The 15,960-nt window shown below is 55.4% G+C and overlaps 1 protein-coding gene across 1 annotated transcript; it reads right to left on the bottom strand.

Moving 5' to 3' along the window:
- Window positions 1-4,241: 4,241 nt before the first annotated feature.
- On the bottom strand, window positions 4,242-11,114 carry LOC138798361 (uncharacterized). Its single transcript, XM_069978777.1, has 2 exons — window positions 11,083-11,114; window positions 4,242-5,894 (listed from the first exon to the last, which is right to left on the bottom strand). Exon 2 carries the CDS (start codon window positions 5,891-5,893, stop codon window positions 4,874-4,876), a length of 1,020 nt encoding a protein of 339 aa, XP_069834878.1. The 5' UTR covers window position 5,894; window positions 11,083-11,114; the 3' UTR covers window positions 4,242-4,873.
- Window positions 11,115-15,960: the final 4,846 nt, after the last annotated feature.

The raw sequence follows: 15,960 nt of genomic DNA, 5'->3' as shown, positions 1-15,960 counted from the left end.
CGAGAGGTGGGCAGCGACATAGTAGTGGTAAAGGTTAGGAAGCCCCAAACCTCCTCTCGATTTAGGGCGATACAGGACCTCCTTTGCCAATCGGGGTTGCTTATGCGCCCAGATAAACCTAGTGAGGATCATGGAGAGTTGCCTGATGTAAGACAGGGGCACTGCCACCGGGAGGGCCTGGAAGAGGTACAGCAAGCGAGGCAAGATGTTCATTTTAAAGATAGAGCAGCGCCCAAACCAGGAGAAAGTGCCCTTGTGCCACCGCAGCAAGTCTAATTCAATGCGTTTCAGCATGGGAAGGAAGTTCGTTTTAAAGATATCGGAGGCGGAAGGCGTCAGTTGGACCCCTAGGTATGTTAGGGAAGAGCGCGACCACCGAAAAGGGAAGGCGGCCTCCAGGGCAGCCACTGTGGAGGAAGGGAGGGAGAGATTGAGCGCCTCGGATTTTTGCAGGTTGATCTTGTAGTTGGAGAGAGATTGGTACCGCGAGAGTTCCGAGAGAAGATTAGGGAGGGACACAGAGGGACAGGATAGAAAGAAAAGGAGATCATCTGCATACGCCGCTACCTTATGTTCCACTCGTCCCACACTCACCCCAGAGATATTGACATTGTTCCTGACATGTCTAAGGAAGGGTTCCAGAGTCAAGATGAAGATGAGGGGGGACAGGGGGCAGCCCTGCCGTGTGCCGTTAGAGATAGAGAACGTGGCAGAGAGAAGGCCGTTGACCGAGACCTGGGCTGAGGGATGGGAGTATAACGAGCTTATCCACGCCAACATATGGGGACCGAGACCGATATGCTGGAGAGTGGCAAATAAGAAGGGCCAACTGACTCGGTCAAAGGCCTTCTCCGCGTCCGTAGATAAGAGCATGGACGGCAGGTCGGAGGATCGGGCATGGTGAATGAGATTTAGGGCTCGAGTAGTGTTATCCCGTGCTTCCCTCATAGGCATGAAGCCTACCTGATCCGGGTGTATAACGGGTTGAAGAAGTGGTGTCAGGCGGGCTGCCAAGATTTTAGAGAAAAACTTTAGATCTAAATTTAGGAGGGAGATGGGGCGGTAGTTTTGGCAGTGGGAGGGGTCCTTCCCCTCTTTGGGGATCACCGAGATATGAGCTCGTAGGGAGTCTGGAGGGAGTGAGGAACCAGTGGAGAAGGCGTTGTATGCAGAAAGGAAATGTTCCTTCAGAAGGGGGCCAAAGACTTTGTAGTAGGGCAGGGTAAACCCGTCAGGGCCAGGGGCTTTACCCGAAGGAGTGGATTTGATCGCCCATTGCCATTCCGTGGCAGTGAAGGGGGACTCAATAGAGGAGACGCTCTCTTCTGGCAGGGGAGGAAGGCCCGAGTCGCGAAGATATGCGGAAATGGAGGAGGGGAGTGAACCAGAGCTAGGTGGGTTGCTAACCGAAGCTAGGCCATATAAAGTCACGTAATAAGAGCGAAAGGCGTCGGCTATTTGAGAGGTTAGTGATAGTTTAGAGCCGGATGCTGAAGAGACATGAGGGATAGACAGGTCCCCTTTAAAAGCTTGCAACAGTCTATACATACTGAGCTAGACTTATGACTGCAGCCATAGTGACCCCCCCACAAGATGTGTATATAGATAGATATATCTCTCACCTAGTGACTAATGCAAGTGACCCCCTACAATACAGACACCTGAGGGGCCCTGATAATAATAATTGTGCATATATCTATCTCCCAGTGTCTGCAGCCAGTTTGCCCTACACTTATAGATGGCCCCCTCCCCTTATAGATGGCCCCCTCTACCCCCATTATAGATGCCCCCTCCTCCCCCCCATTATAGATGCCCCCTCTCCCCCCCCATTATAGATGCCCCCTCTTCTCCCCCCCCATTATAGATGCCCCCTCTTCTCCCCCCCTTATAGATACCCCCTCCCCTTATGGATGACCCCCTCTACCCCCATTATAGATGCCCCCTCCTCCCCCCCATTATAGATGCCCCCTCTCCCCCCCCATTATAGATGCCCCCTCTTCTCCCCCCCTTATAGATACCCCCTCCCCTTATAGATGCCCCCTCTCCCCCCCATTATAGATGCCCCCTCTCCCCCCCCCCATTATAGATGCCCCCTCTTCTCCCCCCCTTATAGATACCCCCTCCCCTTATAGATGGCCCCCTCTCCCCCCCTTGAAGATGGCCCCTCTTCTCCCCCCATTATAGATGCCCCCCTTCTCTTCCCCCCATTATAGATGCCCCCCCCCTTTCCTCTATGCTAAGCAATATTTAAAAAAAACAAACACACAAACTCACCTGACAACCCGCTCCCCCGGCGATCCTCTTCTTCTTCGGATGCTGTCCCCGGCTGATGCGCGGCTGCCGGGGGTGTCCCGTCCTATCCCCGGCAGCGCGGCGCGTCAGTGAGCTCTCTGTACGCCGGGGCTGGGACTTCTGACACAGGAAGCGTCTCTGACGCGCGCTTCCTGTGCCGGAAGTCAGGGCCCCAGGCAGCTCACTGATGCGCCGCGCTGCCGGGGATAGGACGGGACACCCCCGGCAGCCGCGCATCAGCCGCGCATCTTAAAGAGACAGCGCACCGCCGCCGGGGCCAGTCGCAAATGGCGCCCAGATTAATAAATCTGGGCGCCATTTGCAAAATGTCAGTCGCATTGGCGACCATTTTGGTCGCCATCTGGAGCCCTGTATAATATATACCGGGTATTACATCACAGCGGTCATGTGGTATAATATATACCGGGTATTACAGCACAGCGGTCATGTGGTATAATATATACCGGGTATTACATCACAGCGGTCATGTGGTATAATATATACCGGGTATTACATCACAGCGGTCATGTGGTATAATATATACCGGGTATTACATCACAGCGGTCATGTGGTATAATATATACCGGGTATTACATCACAGCGGTCATGTGGTATAATATATACCAGGTATTACATCACAGCGGTCATGTGGTATAATATATACCGGGTATTACATCACAGCGGTCATGTGGTATAATATATACCGGGTATTACATCACAGCGGTCATGTGGTCTGACCTCCTGTGATGTCATTCACCATCTGTGACCTCATCATCAGGTCAGTGTGAACGCGACCTTATAGGCCATGACCCTGAGCACACAGTGCGCTCCAGTCTAGCTGTTGCTGTCACTTTTCCAGCTCTCCTATAACGATATGAGGGGCGTGAATGTGCGTGAAAGAGCAGAGGCGGCGAGCGCTGACAGGTATATTGTGTCGGGTAATGCAGCCTCAAGGCTAAAAACTCCCAGGAGGCAGAAGGAAAAGAGAAAATCAGAATAAATACACAGAGACCCCAAAAATGGAGGGGGGGGGGGGACACATGCCTTAATAATTGAGGGAAGGGGGAAAACACAGAGACCCAACAATGGAGAGGGGGAACAGTCAGAGACCCAACAATGGAGGGGGGGGGGGGGGGGGAGTCAGAGACCCAACAATGGAGGGGGGGGGGGGGGAGGGGGGAGTCAGAGACCCAACAATGGAGAGGGGGAACAGTCAGAGACCCAACAATGGAGGGGGGGGGGGGAGTCAGAGACCCAACAATGGAGGGGGGGGGGGGGGGGGGGAGACACAGAGACCCAACAATGGAGGGGGGGGGTGGAGACACAGAGACCCAACAATGGAGGGGGGTGGAGACACAGAGACCCAACAATGGAGGGGAAAGAGTCAGAGACCTAACAATGGAGGGGGGAGGGGGGGTCACCGAGACCCAACAAGGCAGGGGGAGACACGGAGGCCCAACAATGGAGGGGGGTGGAGACACAGAGATCCATCAATGGAGGGAGGGGGGGGGGAGGGGGAGACACAGAGATCCAACAATGGAGGGGGGGGGGGAGATACGGAGACCCAAAAATGGAGGGGGGAGTCAGAGATCCAACAACGGAGAGGGGCGTGGGGGGGGGGGGGGGATGGGGGGGGCGGGGGTTAGACACAGAGATCCAACAATGCAATGGGGGGGGGGGGGGGGGGGGAGGAGGAGGAGGAAGGGGAGACTTATTTGTCACAAACAAAATGCATTTTTTTAATTTTCTGGCTTTTTTGAATCTTAAAAAAAAAAAAAAAAAAAAAAATACAGAGAAAAGGCTACAAAAGCATCAAAGGCCATATAAAGTGCACGGCTATAACACTTTCTTCTGTCTAGGACATCTAAGCCATTGTGATTGGCTGGAATGCGTCAGTGTATGAACCTGACATTCACCTACACGGAAATCATACAGCCCACAGCCAAATCCAGAATCGGACCCACGCCATGTCCACCGTTCTAGTGTACAGGGGTTTGAGTTTATTTTCAGATATAAAGGAAGAAACCAGGTCGTCCCCCACAGCTCCATGGTCTGCCCCAATGGTAGTAATACATGTGGCCAGCCTTCCCCTGCAGACCCCACCATTCTCGTCTTCCCCCACACAGAGGAAATCTAGGTCTGGACACAGAACAACTAAAAGGTGGCATATCCGTAAACTCCATATCTCGGATCACCAATCACCAATATGTCCTCGCTGGTGAAAACACAATTATGTACAATATCAGAAAAATAAAAACAGACATTTTTTCTTGAGGATAACGTGTATGAAGGACCTCAGTATCAGATAACCCCACGTTCCTTCACTGCCGAGTTTTAAGGTCAGAGGAACAGCTGATGGTATACGGGGATCTCCCGGCTCTCCTCAGGCATCTTCTCACCTGATCTAGAGATCAGTCACCCCCAGAAGTGTCTGACAGCGGCAGAGACCAGGAAGATGGCCAGAAGGTCCCCAGGGTAGGTCACTGAAGTCCAGTCCTTCTGGATGCAATCGGTCCTTTTTGAACAATCCCTTTAAGCAGCTAATAGACAATCCTAGCTTCTTATTACATTGAGAAGTCGCCTAAACTAAATCCAAATCTACCTGGGCCTTTTTCCCGAAAGGGTTGGCCCAAATGAGGACATCAAAGTTTCTTAGAGAGATCCGTAGTGGAAAGCGCCTCCTCTCATGTGTGACGGGCAGGTCCTCTGGGTTGCACTGGTTCCCAACACTACTGTGTTTCTTTCTCAAATTGGCTTGAACTTTTTTACTGGACGTCCCTAGAAAAGGTTCAGTGTTTGTAGATTGATGAGTCCGTGCTGAAAGAAGTCCTGGGTAATGCGGCTTCCCTGTCTCTTCTGTCAAATTCTGTCTATTGGAGTGTAAGGAACAACTCTGATCGTGATGAAGATCCAGACGTCCCCCGGCTGTTAACATGCACAGGCCCTGGACGTACAAGTCACCGCCAGCTATGTGGGAGATGAAGTTATGTGATGACAGCGTGGCCATAGATGCCGGGCGACAGGCAGTGGGTTCACACCTAACCCCAGCAATACCCCCGGCCATGGATGCCAAGTGCCAGGTAGTGGCAGCGGGTTCAAACCCACCCCCAAGAACACCCCTGGCATTGGATGATGGACACCAGGCAGTGGCAGCGGGTTCATACCCAACCCCAAGAACACCCCCGGCACTGGATGATGGACGCCAGGCAGTGGGTTCACACCCGACCCCAGGAACACTCCTGTAGCTTGATAAGGAAGAATCGACTTTCCTTCTCTTTGCTGGCACTTTTGCTCTCTTGTACTTTGCTGTGTTTACTGGAATGTCAGGAAAAATAGTGGGGACGGCCCCCTTCTTCAGCATGGTCATAAAGCCTCTGGTCTCGTAGCTATCGGACGTAAAGTGCTGAGAACAGACGCGGTACGCCCCCTTCGTGCCCTCCAGAATCCTCCTACTAAACTCTTCAATGTCACCATAGTCCTGCTTGGTCTGGAGGAGCCATTTCTTGATGCTTTCCAGGTCCTTGGGGAAGGCGTGGATGATGATGTCCGGATCTTTCTTTTTCCAGGAATATGAACATCCTTTAACAATACAAGATGGCATCCTGCAAAGTACAAGAGACTGTAAGAGACTGACTGCATCCTGCAAAGTACAAGAGACTGTAAGAGACTGACTGCATCCTGCAAAGTACAAGAGACTGTAAGAGACTGACTGCATCCTGCAAAGTACAAGAGACTGTAAGAGACTGACTGCATCCTGCATAGTATAAGAGACTGTAAGAGACTGACTGCATCCTGCAAAGTACAAGAGACTGACTGCATCCTGCAAAGTACAAGAGACTGACGGCATCCTGTATAGTATAGGAGACTGTAAGAGACTGACTGCATCCTGCAAAGTACAAGAGACTGTAAGAGACTGACGGCATCCTGCAAAGTACAAGAGACTGTAAGAGACTGACTGCATCCTGCATAGTATAAGAGACTGTAAGAGACTGACTGCATCCTGCAAAGTACAAGAGACTGACTGCATCCTGCAAAGTATAAGAGACTGTAAGAGACTGACTGCATCCTGCATAGTATAAGAGACTGTAAGAGACTGATGGCATCCTGCAAAGTACATGAGACTAAGAGACTGACTGCATCCTGCATAGTATAAGAGACTGTAAGAGACTGACGGCATCCTGCATAGTATAAGAGACTGTAAGAGACTGACTGCATCCTGCAAAGCACAAGAGACTGTAAGAGACTGACTGCATCCTGCAAAGTACAAGAGACTGTAAGAGACTTACAGTCTCTTATACTATGCAGGATGCAGTCAGAGACTGACGGCATCCTGCAAAGTACAAGAGACTGTAAGAGACTGACTGCATCCTGCATAGTATAAGAGACTGTAAGAGACTGACTGCAGCCTGCAAAGTACAAGAGACTGACTGCATCCTGCAAAGTACAAGAGACTGACTGCATCCTGCAAAGTATAAGAGACTGTAAGGGTATGTTCACATCTCATTTTTAGCCGCACGTCGGGCTACACGGCAGAAATCGGTGAAAAAAGGATACTGCCGTGCAGCCCGAAGTGCAGCCGGCGGCCACATTGACTTTAATGAGCAGGACGGAGACATTATGTGACTGTGTTCTGCTCATTCGCGGGACGCACACGGCTTCTGTGCAGGACTCAAAAGCGTGGTCGACTACACTTTTGAGTCCTGCACAGAAGCCGTGTGCGTCCCGCGAATGAGCAGAACACAGTCACATAATGTCTCCGTCCTGCTCATTAAAGTCAATGTGGCCGCCGGCTGCACTTCGGGCTGCACGGCAGTATCCTTTTTTCACCGATTTCTGCCGTGTAGCCCGACGTGCGGCTAAAAATGAGATGTGAACATACCCTAAGAGACTGACGGCATCCTGTATAGTATAGGAGACTGTAAGAGACTGACTGCATCCTGCATAGTATAAGAGACTGTAAGAGACTGACGGCATCCTGCATAGTATAAGAGACTGTAAGAAACTGACGGCATCCTGCATAGTATAAGAGACTGACGGCATCCTGCATAGTATAAGAGACTGACGGCATCCTGCATAGTATAAGAGACTGTAAGAGACTGACGGCATCCTGCATAGTATAAGAGACTGACGGCATCCTGCATAGTATAAGAGACTGACGGCATCCTGCATAGTATAAGAGACTGTAAGAGACTGACGGCATCCTGCATAGTATAAGAGACTGACGGCATCCTGCATAGTATAAGAGACTGACGGCATCCTGCATAGTATAAGAGACTGACGGCATCCTGCATAGTATAAGAGACTGACGGCATCCTGCATAGTATAAGAGACTGTAAGAGACTGACGGCATCCTGCATAGTATAAGAGACTGACGGCATCCTGCATAGTATAAGAGACTGACGGCATCCTGCATAGTATAAGAGACTGTAAGAGACTGACGGCATCCTGCATAGTATAGGAGACTGTAAGAGACTGACGGCATCCTGCATAGTATAGGAGACTGTAAGAGACTGACGGCATCCTGCATAGTATAGGAGACTGTAAGAGACTGACGGCATCCTGCATATGGCCCTATTCCACGGGTTGTTTTAGAGGAGCAAACGAGCGCTATTAGAGACTGTAAGAGACTGACGGCATCCTGCATAGTATAAGAGACTGACGGCATCCTGCATAGTATAAGAGACTGACGGCATCCTGCATAGTATAAGAGACTGTAAGAGACTGACTGCATCCTGCATAGTATAAGAGACTGACGGCATCCTGCATAGTATAAGAGACTGTAAGAGACTGACGGCATCCTGCATAGTATAAGAGACTGTAAGAGACTGACTGCATCCTGCATAGTATAGGAGACTGTAAGAGACTGACGGCATCCTGCATAGTATAAGAGACTGTAAGAGACTGACTGCATCCTGCAAAGTACAAGAGACTGACTGCATCCTGCAAAGTATAAGAGACTGTAAGAGACTGACTGCATCCTGCATAGTATAAGAGACTGTAAGAGACTGACTGCATCCTGCATAGTATAAGAGACTGTAAGAGACTGACTGCATCCTGCATAGTATAAGAGACTGTAAGAGACTGACGGCATCCTGCATAGTATAAGAGACTGACTGCATCCTGCAAAGTATAGGAGACTGTAAGAGACTGACTGCATCCTGCATAGTATAAGAGACTGACGGCATCCTGCATAGTATAAGAGACTGTAAGAGACTGACTGCATCCTGCATAGTATAAGAGACTGTAAGAGACTGACTGCATCCTGCATAGTATAAGAGACTGACTGCATTCGTGTATGTGACGGTGTGTGTGACCGCTCCCTGTATGTGGCGGTGTGTGTGACCGCTCCGTGTATGTGGCGGTGTGTGTGACCGCTCCGTGTATGTGGCGGTGTGTGTGACCGCTCCGTGTATGTGGCGGTGTGTGTGACCGCTCCGTGTATGTGGCGGTGTGTGTGACCGCTCCGTGTATGTGGCGGTGTGTGTGAGCACTCCGTGTATGTGGCGGTGTGTGTGACCGCTCCGTGTATGTGGCGGTGTGTGTGACCGCTCCGTGTGTGTGACCGCTTTGTGTATGTGGCGGTGTGTGTGACCGCTCCCTGTATGTGGTGGTGTGTGTGTGTGACGGCTCCGTGTATGTGGCGGTGTGTGTGACGGCTCCGTGTATGTGGCGGTGTGTGTGACCGCTCCCTGTATGTGGCGGTGTGTGTGACCGCTCCCTGTATGTGGCGGTGTGTGTGACGGCTCCGTGTATGTGGCGGTGTGTGTGACCGCTCCCTGTATGTGGCGGTGTGTGTGACCGCTCCCTGTATGTGGCGGTGTGTGTGACCGCTCCGTGTATGTGGCGGTGTGTGTGTGTGTGTGACAGCTCCGTGTATGTGGCGGTGTGTGTGACCGCTCCGTGTATGTGGCGGTGTGTGTGACCGCTCCCTGTATGTGGCGGTGTGTGTGACCGCTCCCTGTATGTGGCGGTGTGTGTGACCGCTCCCTGTATGTGGCGGTGTGTGTGACCGCTCCGTGTATGTGGCGGTGTGTGTGACCGCTCCGTGTATGTGGCGGTGTGTGTGACCGCTCCCTGTATGTGGCGGTGTGTGTGACCGCTCCCTGTATGTGGCGGTGTGTGTGACCGCTCCGTGTATGTGGCGGTGTGTGTGACCGCTCCCTGTATGTGGCGGTGTGTGTGACCGCTCCCTGTATGTGGTGGTGTGTGTGTGTGACCGCTCCCTGTATGTGGCGGTGTGTGTGACCGCTCCCTGTATGTGGCGGTGTGTGTGACCACTCCGTGTATGTGGCGGTGTGTGTGACCGCTTTGTGTATGTGGCGGTGTGTGTGACCGCTCCGTGTATGTGGCGGTGTGTGTGACCGCTCCGTGTATGTGGCGGTGTGTGTGACCGCTCCGTGTATGTGGCGGTGTGTGTGACCGCTCCGTGTATGTGGCGGTGTGTGTGAGCGCTCCGTGTATGTGGCGGTGTGTGTGAGCGCTCCGTGTATGTGGCGGTGTGTGTGACCGCTCCGTGTATGTGGCGGTGTGTGTGAGCACTCCATGTATGTGGCGGTGTGTGTGAGCGCTCCGTGTATGTGGCGGTGTGTGTGACCGCTCCGTGTATGTGGCGGTGTGTGTGACCGCTCCGTGTATGTGGCGGTGTGTGTGACCGCTCCGTGTGTGTGACCGCTTTGTGTATGTGGCGGTGTGTGTGACCGCTCCCTGTATGTGGTGGTGTGTGTGTGTGACGGCTCCGTGTATGTGGCGGTGTGTGTGACGGCTCCGTGTATGTGGCGGTGTGTGTGACCGCTCCGTGTATGTGGCGGTGTGTGTGACCGCTCCGTGTATGTGGCGGTGTGTGTGACGGCTCCGTGTATGTGGCGGTGTGTGTGACCGCTCCCTGTATGTGGCGGTGTGTGTGACCGCTCCCTGTATGTGGCGGTGTGTGTGACCGCTCCGTGTATGTGGCGGTGTGTGTGTGTGTGACAGCTCCGTGTATGTGGCGGTGTGTGTGACCGCTCCGATGTATGTGGCGGTGTGTGTGACCGCTCCCTGTATGTGGCGGTGTGTGTGACCGCTCCCTGTATGTGGCGGTGTGTGTGACCGCTCCCTGTATGTGGCGGTGTGTGTGACCGCTCCCTGTATGTGGCGGTGTGTGTGACCGCTCCGTGTATGTGGCGGTGTGTGTGACCGCTCCCTGTATGTGGCGGTGTGTGTGACCGCTCCGTGTATGTGGCGGTGTGTGTGACCGCTTTGTGTATGTGGCGGTGTGTGTGACCGCTCCGTGTATGTGGCGGTGTATGTGACGGCTCCGTGTATGTGGCGGTGTGTGTGACCGCTCCGTGTATGTGGCGGTGTATGTGACGGCTCCGTGTATGTGGCGGTGTGTGTGACCGCTCCCTGTATGTGGCGGTGTGTGTGACCGCTCCGTGTATGTGGCGGTGTGTGTGACCGCTCCGTGTATGTGGCGGTGTGTGTGACCGCTCCGTGTATGTGGCGGTGTGTGTGACCGCTCCGTGTATGTGGTGGTGTGTGTGTGTGACCGCTCCGTGTATGTGGCGGTGTGTGTGACCACTCCGTGTATGTGGCGGTGTGTGTGACCGCTCCGTGTATGTGGCGGTGTGTGTGACCGCTCCGTGTATGTGGCGGTGTGTGTGACCGCTCCGTGTATGTGGCGGTGTGTGTGACCGCTCCGTGTATGTGGCGGTGTGTGTGACCGCTCCGTGTATGTGGCGGTGTGTGTGACCGCTCCGTGTATGTGGCGGTGTGTGTGACCGCTCCGTGTATGTGGCGGTTGACCTCCCTCACCACACAGGACAGGACAGACTGGCGGAGGGCGGAGCACGTGACCGCTGCAACCAATGAGCTCTCAGGTCCATACAAAGCGGCGCGCTGATGGTTGCTATGGGTAACGCCTGAGTACGCCCCGCCCCCATATTGTGGAGGGAAAAGAATATAACATGGCGACAACTGAGGACGGGTGTGACCCCTCCCCCACCGGGTGAAGGTCCACCCGCCACCGGGGCCCCGGACACTCACCTGCTGCTCCAACCGACACCAACGGCGGCCACCCGGAACCAACCAGCCCGGCGTCTGCAGCTACCGGAAGTGGCGGAGGATGCACAAACCGGAAGTCGCCTCACACATCACCCGAGCGGTAAATATGAATTGTGTTTGTGTACCGGCCCGGGCTCCCCCGTGTATGTCCTGTGTGTACGGGGCGCAGGATTTGTGGGGGTCCTGGTTATGTTGGTGACCCCCCCCCCCCCCTCTCTCCTCCAGGCGGACAGTCCGGTGATGGCTCCCAAACCCCCCAGCACCAGAGTCACCTTCATGAGGGGCGCGAAGCCGGGAGGAGAAACCAGAGTAAGTGTATGATGCCACAGCGCCCCCTACTGCTGAGGTGGCTGATCTCTATCTCCCCCCCCCCCCCCCCCCCCCCCCTGTGATGTGGCTGATCTCCCTCCCTCCACCCCAGTGATGTGGCTGATCTCCCTCCCCCCCCCCCCCCCAGTGATGTGGCTGATCTCCCTCCCTCCCCCCCCCCCCCCCCAGTGATGTGGCTGATCTCCCTCCCCCCCCCCAGTGATGTGGCTGATCTCCCTCCCTCCCCCCCCCCCCCCAGTGATGTGGCTGATCTCCCTCCCTCCCCCCCCCCGGCCCCCCCCCCCAGTGATGTGGCTGATCTCCCTCCCTCCCTCCCCTTCCCAGTGATGTGGCTGATCTCCCTCCCTCCCCCCCCCCCCAGTGATGTGGCTGATCTCCCTCCCTCCCCCCCCCCCCAGTGATGTGGCTGATCTCCCTCCCTCCCCCCCCCCCCAGTGATGTGGCTGATCTCCCTCCCCCCCCCCCCAGTGATGTGGCTGATCTCCCTCCCCCCCCCCAGTGATGTGGCTGATCTCCCTCCCCCCCCCCCCCCCAGTGATGTGGCTGATCTCCCTCCCCCCCCCCAGTGATGTGGCTGATCTCCCTCCCCCCCCCCCAGTGATGTGGCTGATCTCCCTCCCCCCCCCCCCAGTGATGTGGCTGATCTCCCCCCCCCCCCCCAGTGATGTGGCTGATCTCCCCCCCCCCCCCCCAGTGATGTGGCTGATCTCCCCCCCCCCCCCCCAGTGATGTGGCTGATCTCCCTCCCCCCCCCCAGTGATGTGGCTGATCTCCCTCCCCCCCCCCAGTGATGTGGCTGATCTCCCTCCCCCCCCCCAGTGATGTGGCTGATCTCCCTCCCCCCCCCCAGTGATGTGGCTGATCTCCCTCCCCCCCCCAGTGATGTGGCTGATCTCCCTCCCCCCCCCCAGTGATGTGGCTGATCTCCCTCCCCCCCCCCAGTGATGTGGCTGATCTCCCTCCCCCCCCCCCCCCAGTGATGTGGCTGATCTCCCCCCCCCCCCCCCCAGTGATGTGGCTGATCTCCCCCCCCCCCAGTGATGTGGCTGATCCCCCCCCCCCCCCGTGATGTGGCTGATTTGCCCCCCCCCCCCTGTGATGTGGCTGATCCGCCCCCCCCCTTCCCCGTGATGTGGCTGATTTCCCCCCCCCCCCCCCTGTGATGTGGCTGATCCCCCCCCTTCCCCGTGATGTGGCTGATTTGCCCCCCCCCCCCCCTGTGATGTAGCTGATTCCCCCCCCTTCCCCGTGATGTGGCTGATTCTCCCCCCTTCCCCGTGATGTGGCTGATTCTCCCCCCCCCCCCCTTTGATGTGGCTGATTCTCCCCCCCCCCCCCCGTGATGTGGCTGATTTGCCCCCCCCCCCCCCCCCCCTTTGATGTGGCTGATTCTCCCCCCCCCCCCTTTGATGTGGCTGATTCTCCCCCCCCCCCCCATGATGTGGCTGATTTCCCCCCCGTGATGTGGCAGATTCCATTCCCCCCCCCCCCGTGATGTGGCTGATTTGCCCCCCCCTTCCCCGTGATGTGGCTGATTCCCCCCCCCCTTCCCCGTGATGTGGCTGATTCTCCCCCCCCCCCCCCCCCCCCTTTGATGTGGCTGATTCTTCCCCCCCCCCCTTTGATGTGGCTGATTCTCCCCCCCCCCCCTTTGATGTGGCTGATTCTCCCCCCCCCCCCCTTTGATGTGGCTGATTTGCCCCCCCCCCCCCCTGTGATGTGGCTGATTCCCCCCCCCCTTCCCCGTGATGTGGCTGATTCCCCCCCCCTTCCCCGTGATGTGGCTGATTCCCCCCCCCTTCCCCGTGATGTGGCTGATTTCCCCCCCCCCTTCCCCGTGATGTGGCTGATTTCCCCCCCCCTTCCCCGTGATGTGGCTGATTTCCCCCCCCCCTTCCCCGTGATGTGGCTGATTCCCCCCCCCCCCCCGTGATGTGGCTGATTCCCCCCCCCCTTCCCCGTGATGTGGCTGATTCCCCCCCCCCTTCCCCGTGATGTGGCTGATTCCCTTCCCCCCCCCCCCCCCCCTTCCCCGTGATGTGGCTGATTCTCCCCCCCCCCCCTTCCCCGTGATGTGGCTGATTCCCCCCCCCCCCCCCCCCCCCCCCCTTCCCCGTGATGTGGCTGATTCCCCCCCCCCCCCCTTCCCCGTGATGTGGCTGATTCCCCCCCTTCCCCGTGATGTGGCTGATTCACACATGGCGCCCCCTGCTAATGTCACTTATCTCCTGGTGATTCTATCTCTCTCCACAGATCCGGAAACGTAAGAAGAAAAACTCGGAAGATCAGAGGCCCGGGAAGAGAGCGCGTGAGTGCGGTGCACTATCTTATTACAGCACAGCCATGACCCCATCATGTGACCCCTCACCCATCTCATCTATATACAGGGCAGAAGTCTCCTGAGGTGAGGCAGCCGACAAAGGGGAAGAATCCCGTCCCCCTGAAGGCGGAGGTCCTACAGCACGTAGAGAGTTGTATCAACAGCGCCATGTTGTAAGTTATATCGCCGTACTATTGTATCTGATCTATGTATGACCCCGCCTTGTGTTATACATCTGAGGGGGGGGGGGCGGTGTTATTTACAGAGCCTGGTTATGTGCAACATTGGCAGTGTTATTGGCAGGTACATAGACAAAGATTTTTACCTGATACAATTGTCCATGCGGAAAACATGCAGAATCCAGATTTATGCCGCCACCTGCAGTGATCAGGCTTGTGCCTTGTTTATTGCCATTGCAAATGATGCTTAACCCCTTAGTGACCGCCGATACGGCGCTTTACGGCGATGGCAGAGAATAAGGCTGCGGGGCCGGGACGGCCCCCACCCCATCCCCCCAGCTACCGGAGGTAGCTGAGGGGTTGGGGCAGTGTGTGGGGTCCGTCCCGGCCCCCCTCCCTTACCGACGATCGCCGCTATTAACGTTATAGCGGCGGCCGTCGGTAAAGGGGATTACCGGTGCCGACGCTGCTTTTCATCTCCCCCCGCCGAGAATCCAAGGCGGGGGGAGATGAAATAAGTGTCCCCTCAGACCCCAGATCAGCCCCCCCTAGTAGGGCGATCACTAACCCCCCTCCCCCGGCGGCCATCATTTCCAAGATGCCCGCCGCCATCCCTGCGAACAAACAATGTTTGTTCGCAGGGATGGAAAAGTTTAAATGAATGAAAGCCCCATGCTCTCCGCCACCGGAGGTAGCGGAGAGCATGGGGCAGTCATCAGGGACCCCCCTGTGGGGTCCCGGTACAAGCGATCAGCGGTATATACTATATACCGCTGATCGCTTGTACCATGTGCCGTCGGCACTTTTTATCCCCTGTCACCATAAATGATTAGTGACAGGGGATAAAAAGTGATGTCCCCCCACCCCCCAGTCACCCCCCCCCCTTCCCCATATACTTACCTGATCCTGGAGCTCCGTCCTCCTCGACGTCCTGGCTGGTTATGAAGTGCGCATGCGCTTCACAACCAGCCAACTCTGGAAAATTTAAAGTGACAGAGACCAATTTGGTCTCTGTCACTGAACTATGATTACTGAGATAGAAAATATCACATTAATCATAGTAATACAGTGAAAATGAATGTATAAAGTACAAAAAGTGACAAACATACAAAAAAATAAAACACACACTTTTTATTATAGTAATAATTGCAGTTTACTCCCAAATTACCCCTAACCCTACCGCACGTTGCCCGTGACCCCCTCCAGATTGCCCGTAACCACCCCAAATTACATTTACCAACCCCAGATTACCTATAGGCACTTCAGTTTAGCAGTAACAATCCCAGATTGTCTGTAACCCTTCCAGGTTGCACATAACCCCCCAGGTTTCCCGTAATCACGCCACGCCACGTTGCCTCTGGCCACGCCACGTTGCCTCTGGCCACGCCACGTTGCCTCTGGCCACGCCACGTTGCCTCTGGCCACGCCACGTTGCCTCTGGCCACGCCACGTTGCCTCTGGCCACGCCACGTGGCCTCTGACCCCCTCCAGATTGCGGTGCCCATGCCAGATTACAGGTATCCACCCCAGATTGCCTATAAGAACTTCAGTTTATTCGTAACCACCCCACGTTGCCCGTAACCACCCCAGATTGTCTGTAAGCACAGCAGGTTGCCTGTAACCACCTCACGTTGCCTGTAACCACCTCACGTGGCCTCTGACCACCTCACGTGGCCTCTGACCACCTCACGTGGCCTCTGACAACCCCAAATTGCCAATGACCCTCTCCAGATAACCATGCCAGATTACAGGTACCCACCCGAGATTACCTATAAGCACTTCAGTTTATCCGTAACCACC

The sequence above is a fragment of the Dendropsophus ebraccatus genome, chromosome 8 (genome assembly GCF_027789765.1).
Source record: "Dendropsophus ebraccatus isolate aDenEbr1 chromosome 8, aDenEbr1.pat, whole genome shotgun sequence".
Classification (NCBI taxonomy): domain Eukaryota; kingdom Metazoa; phylum Chordata; class Amphibia; order Anura; family Hylidae; genus Dendropsophus; species Dendropsophus ebraccatus.
The sequence above is the reverse complement of the archived record's forward strand: the minus strand, read 5'-3'. Positions and strand labels throughout refer to the sequence as shown.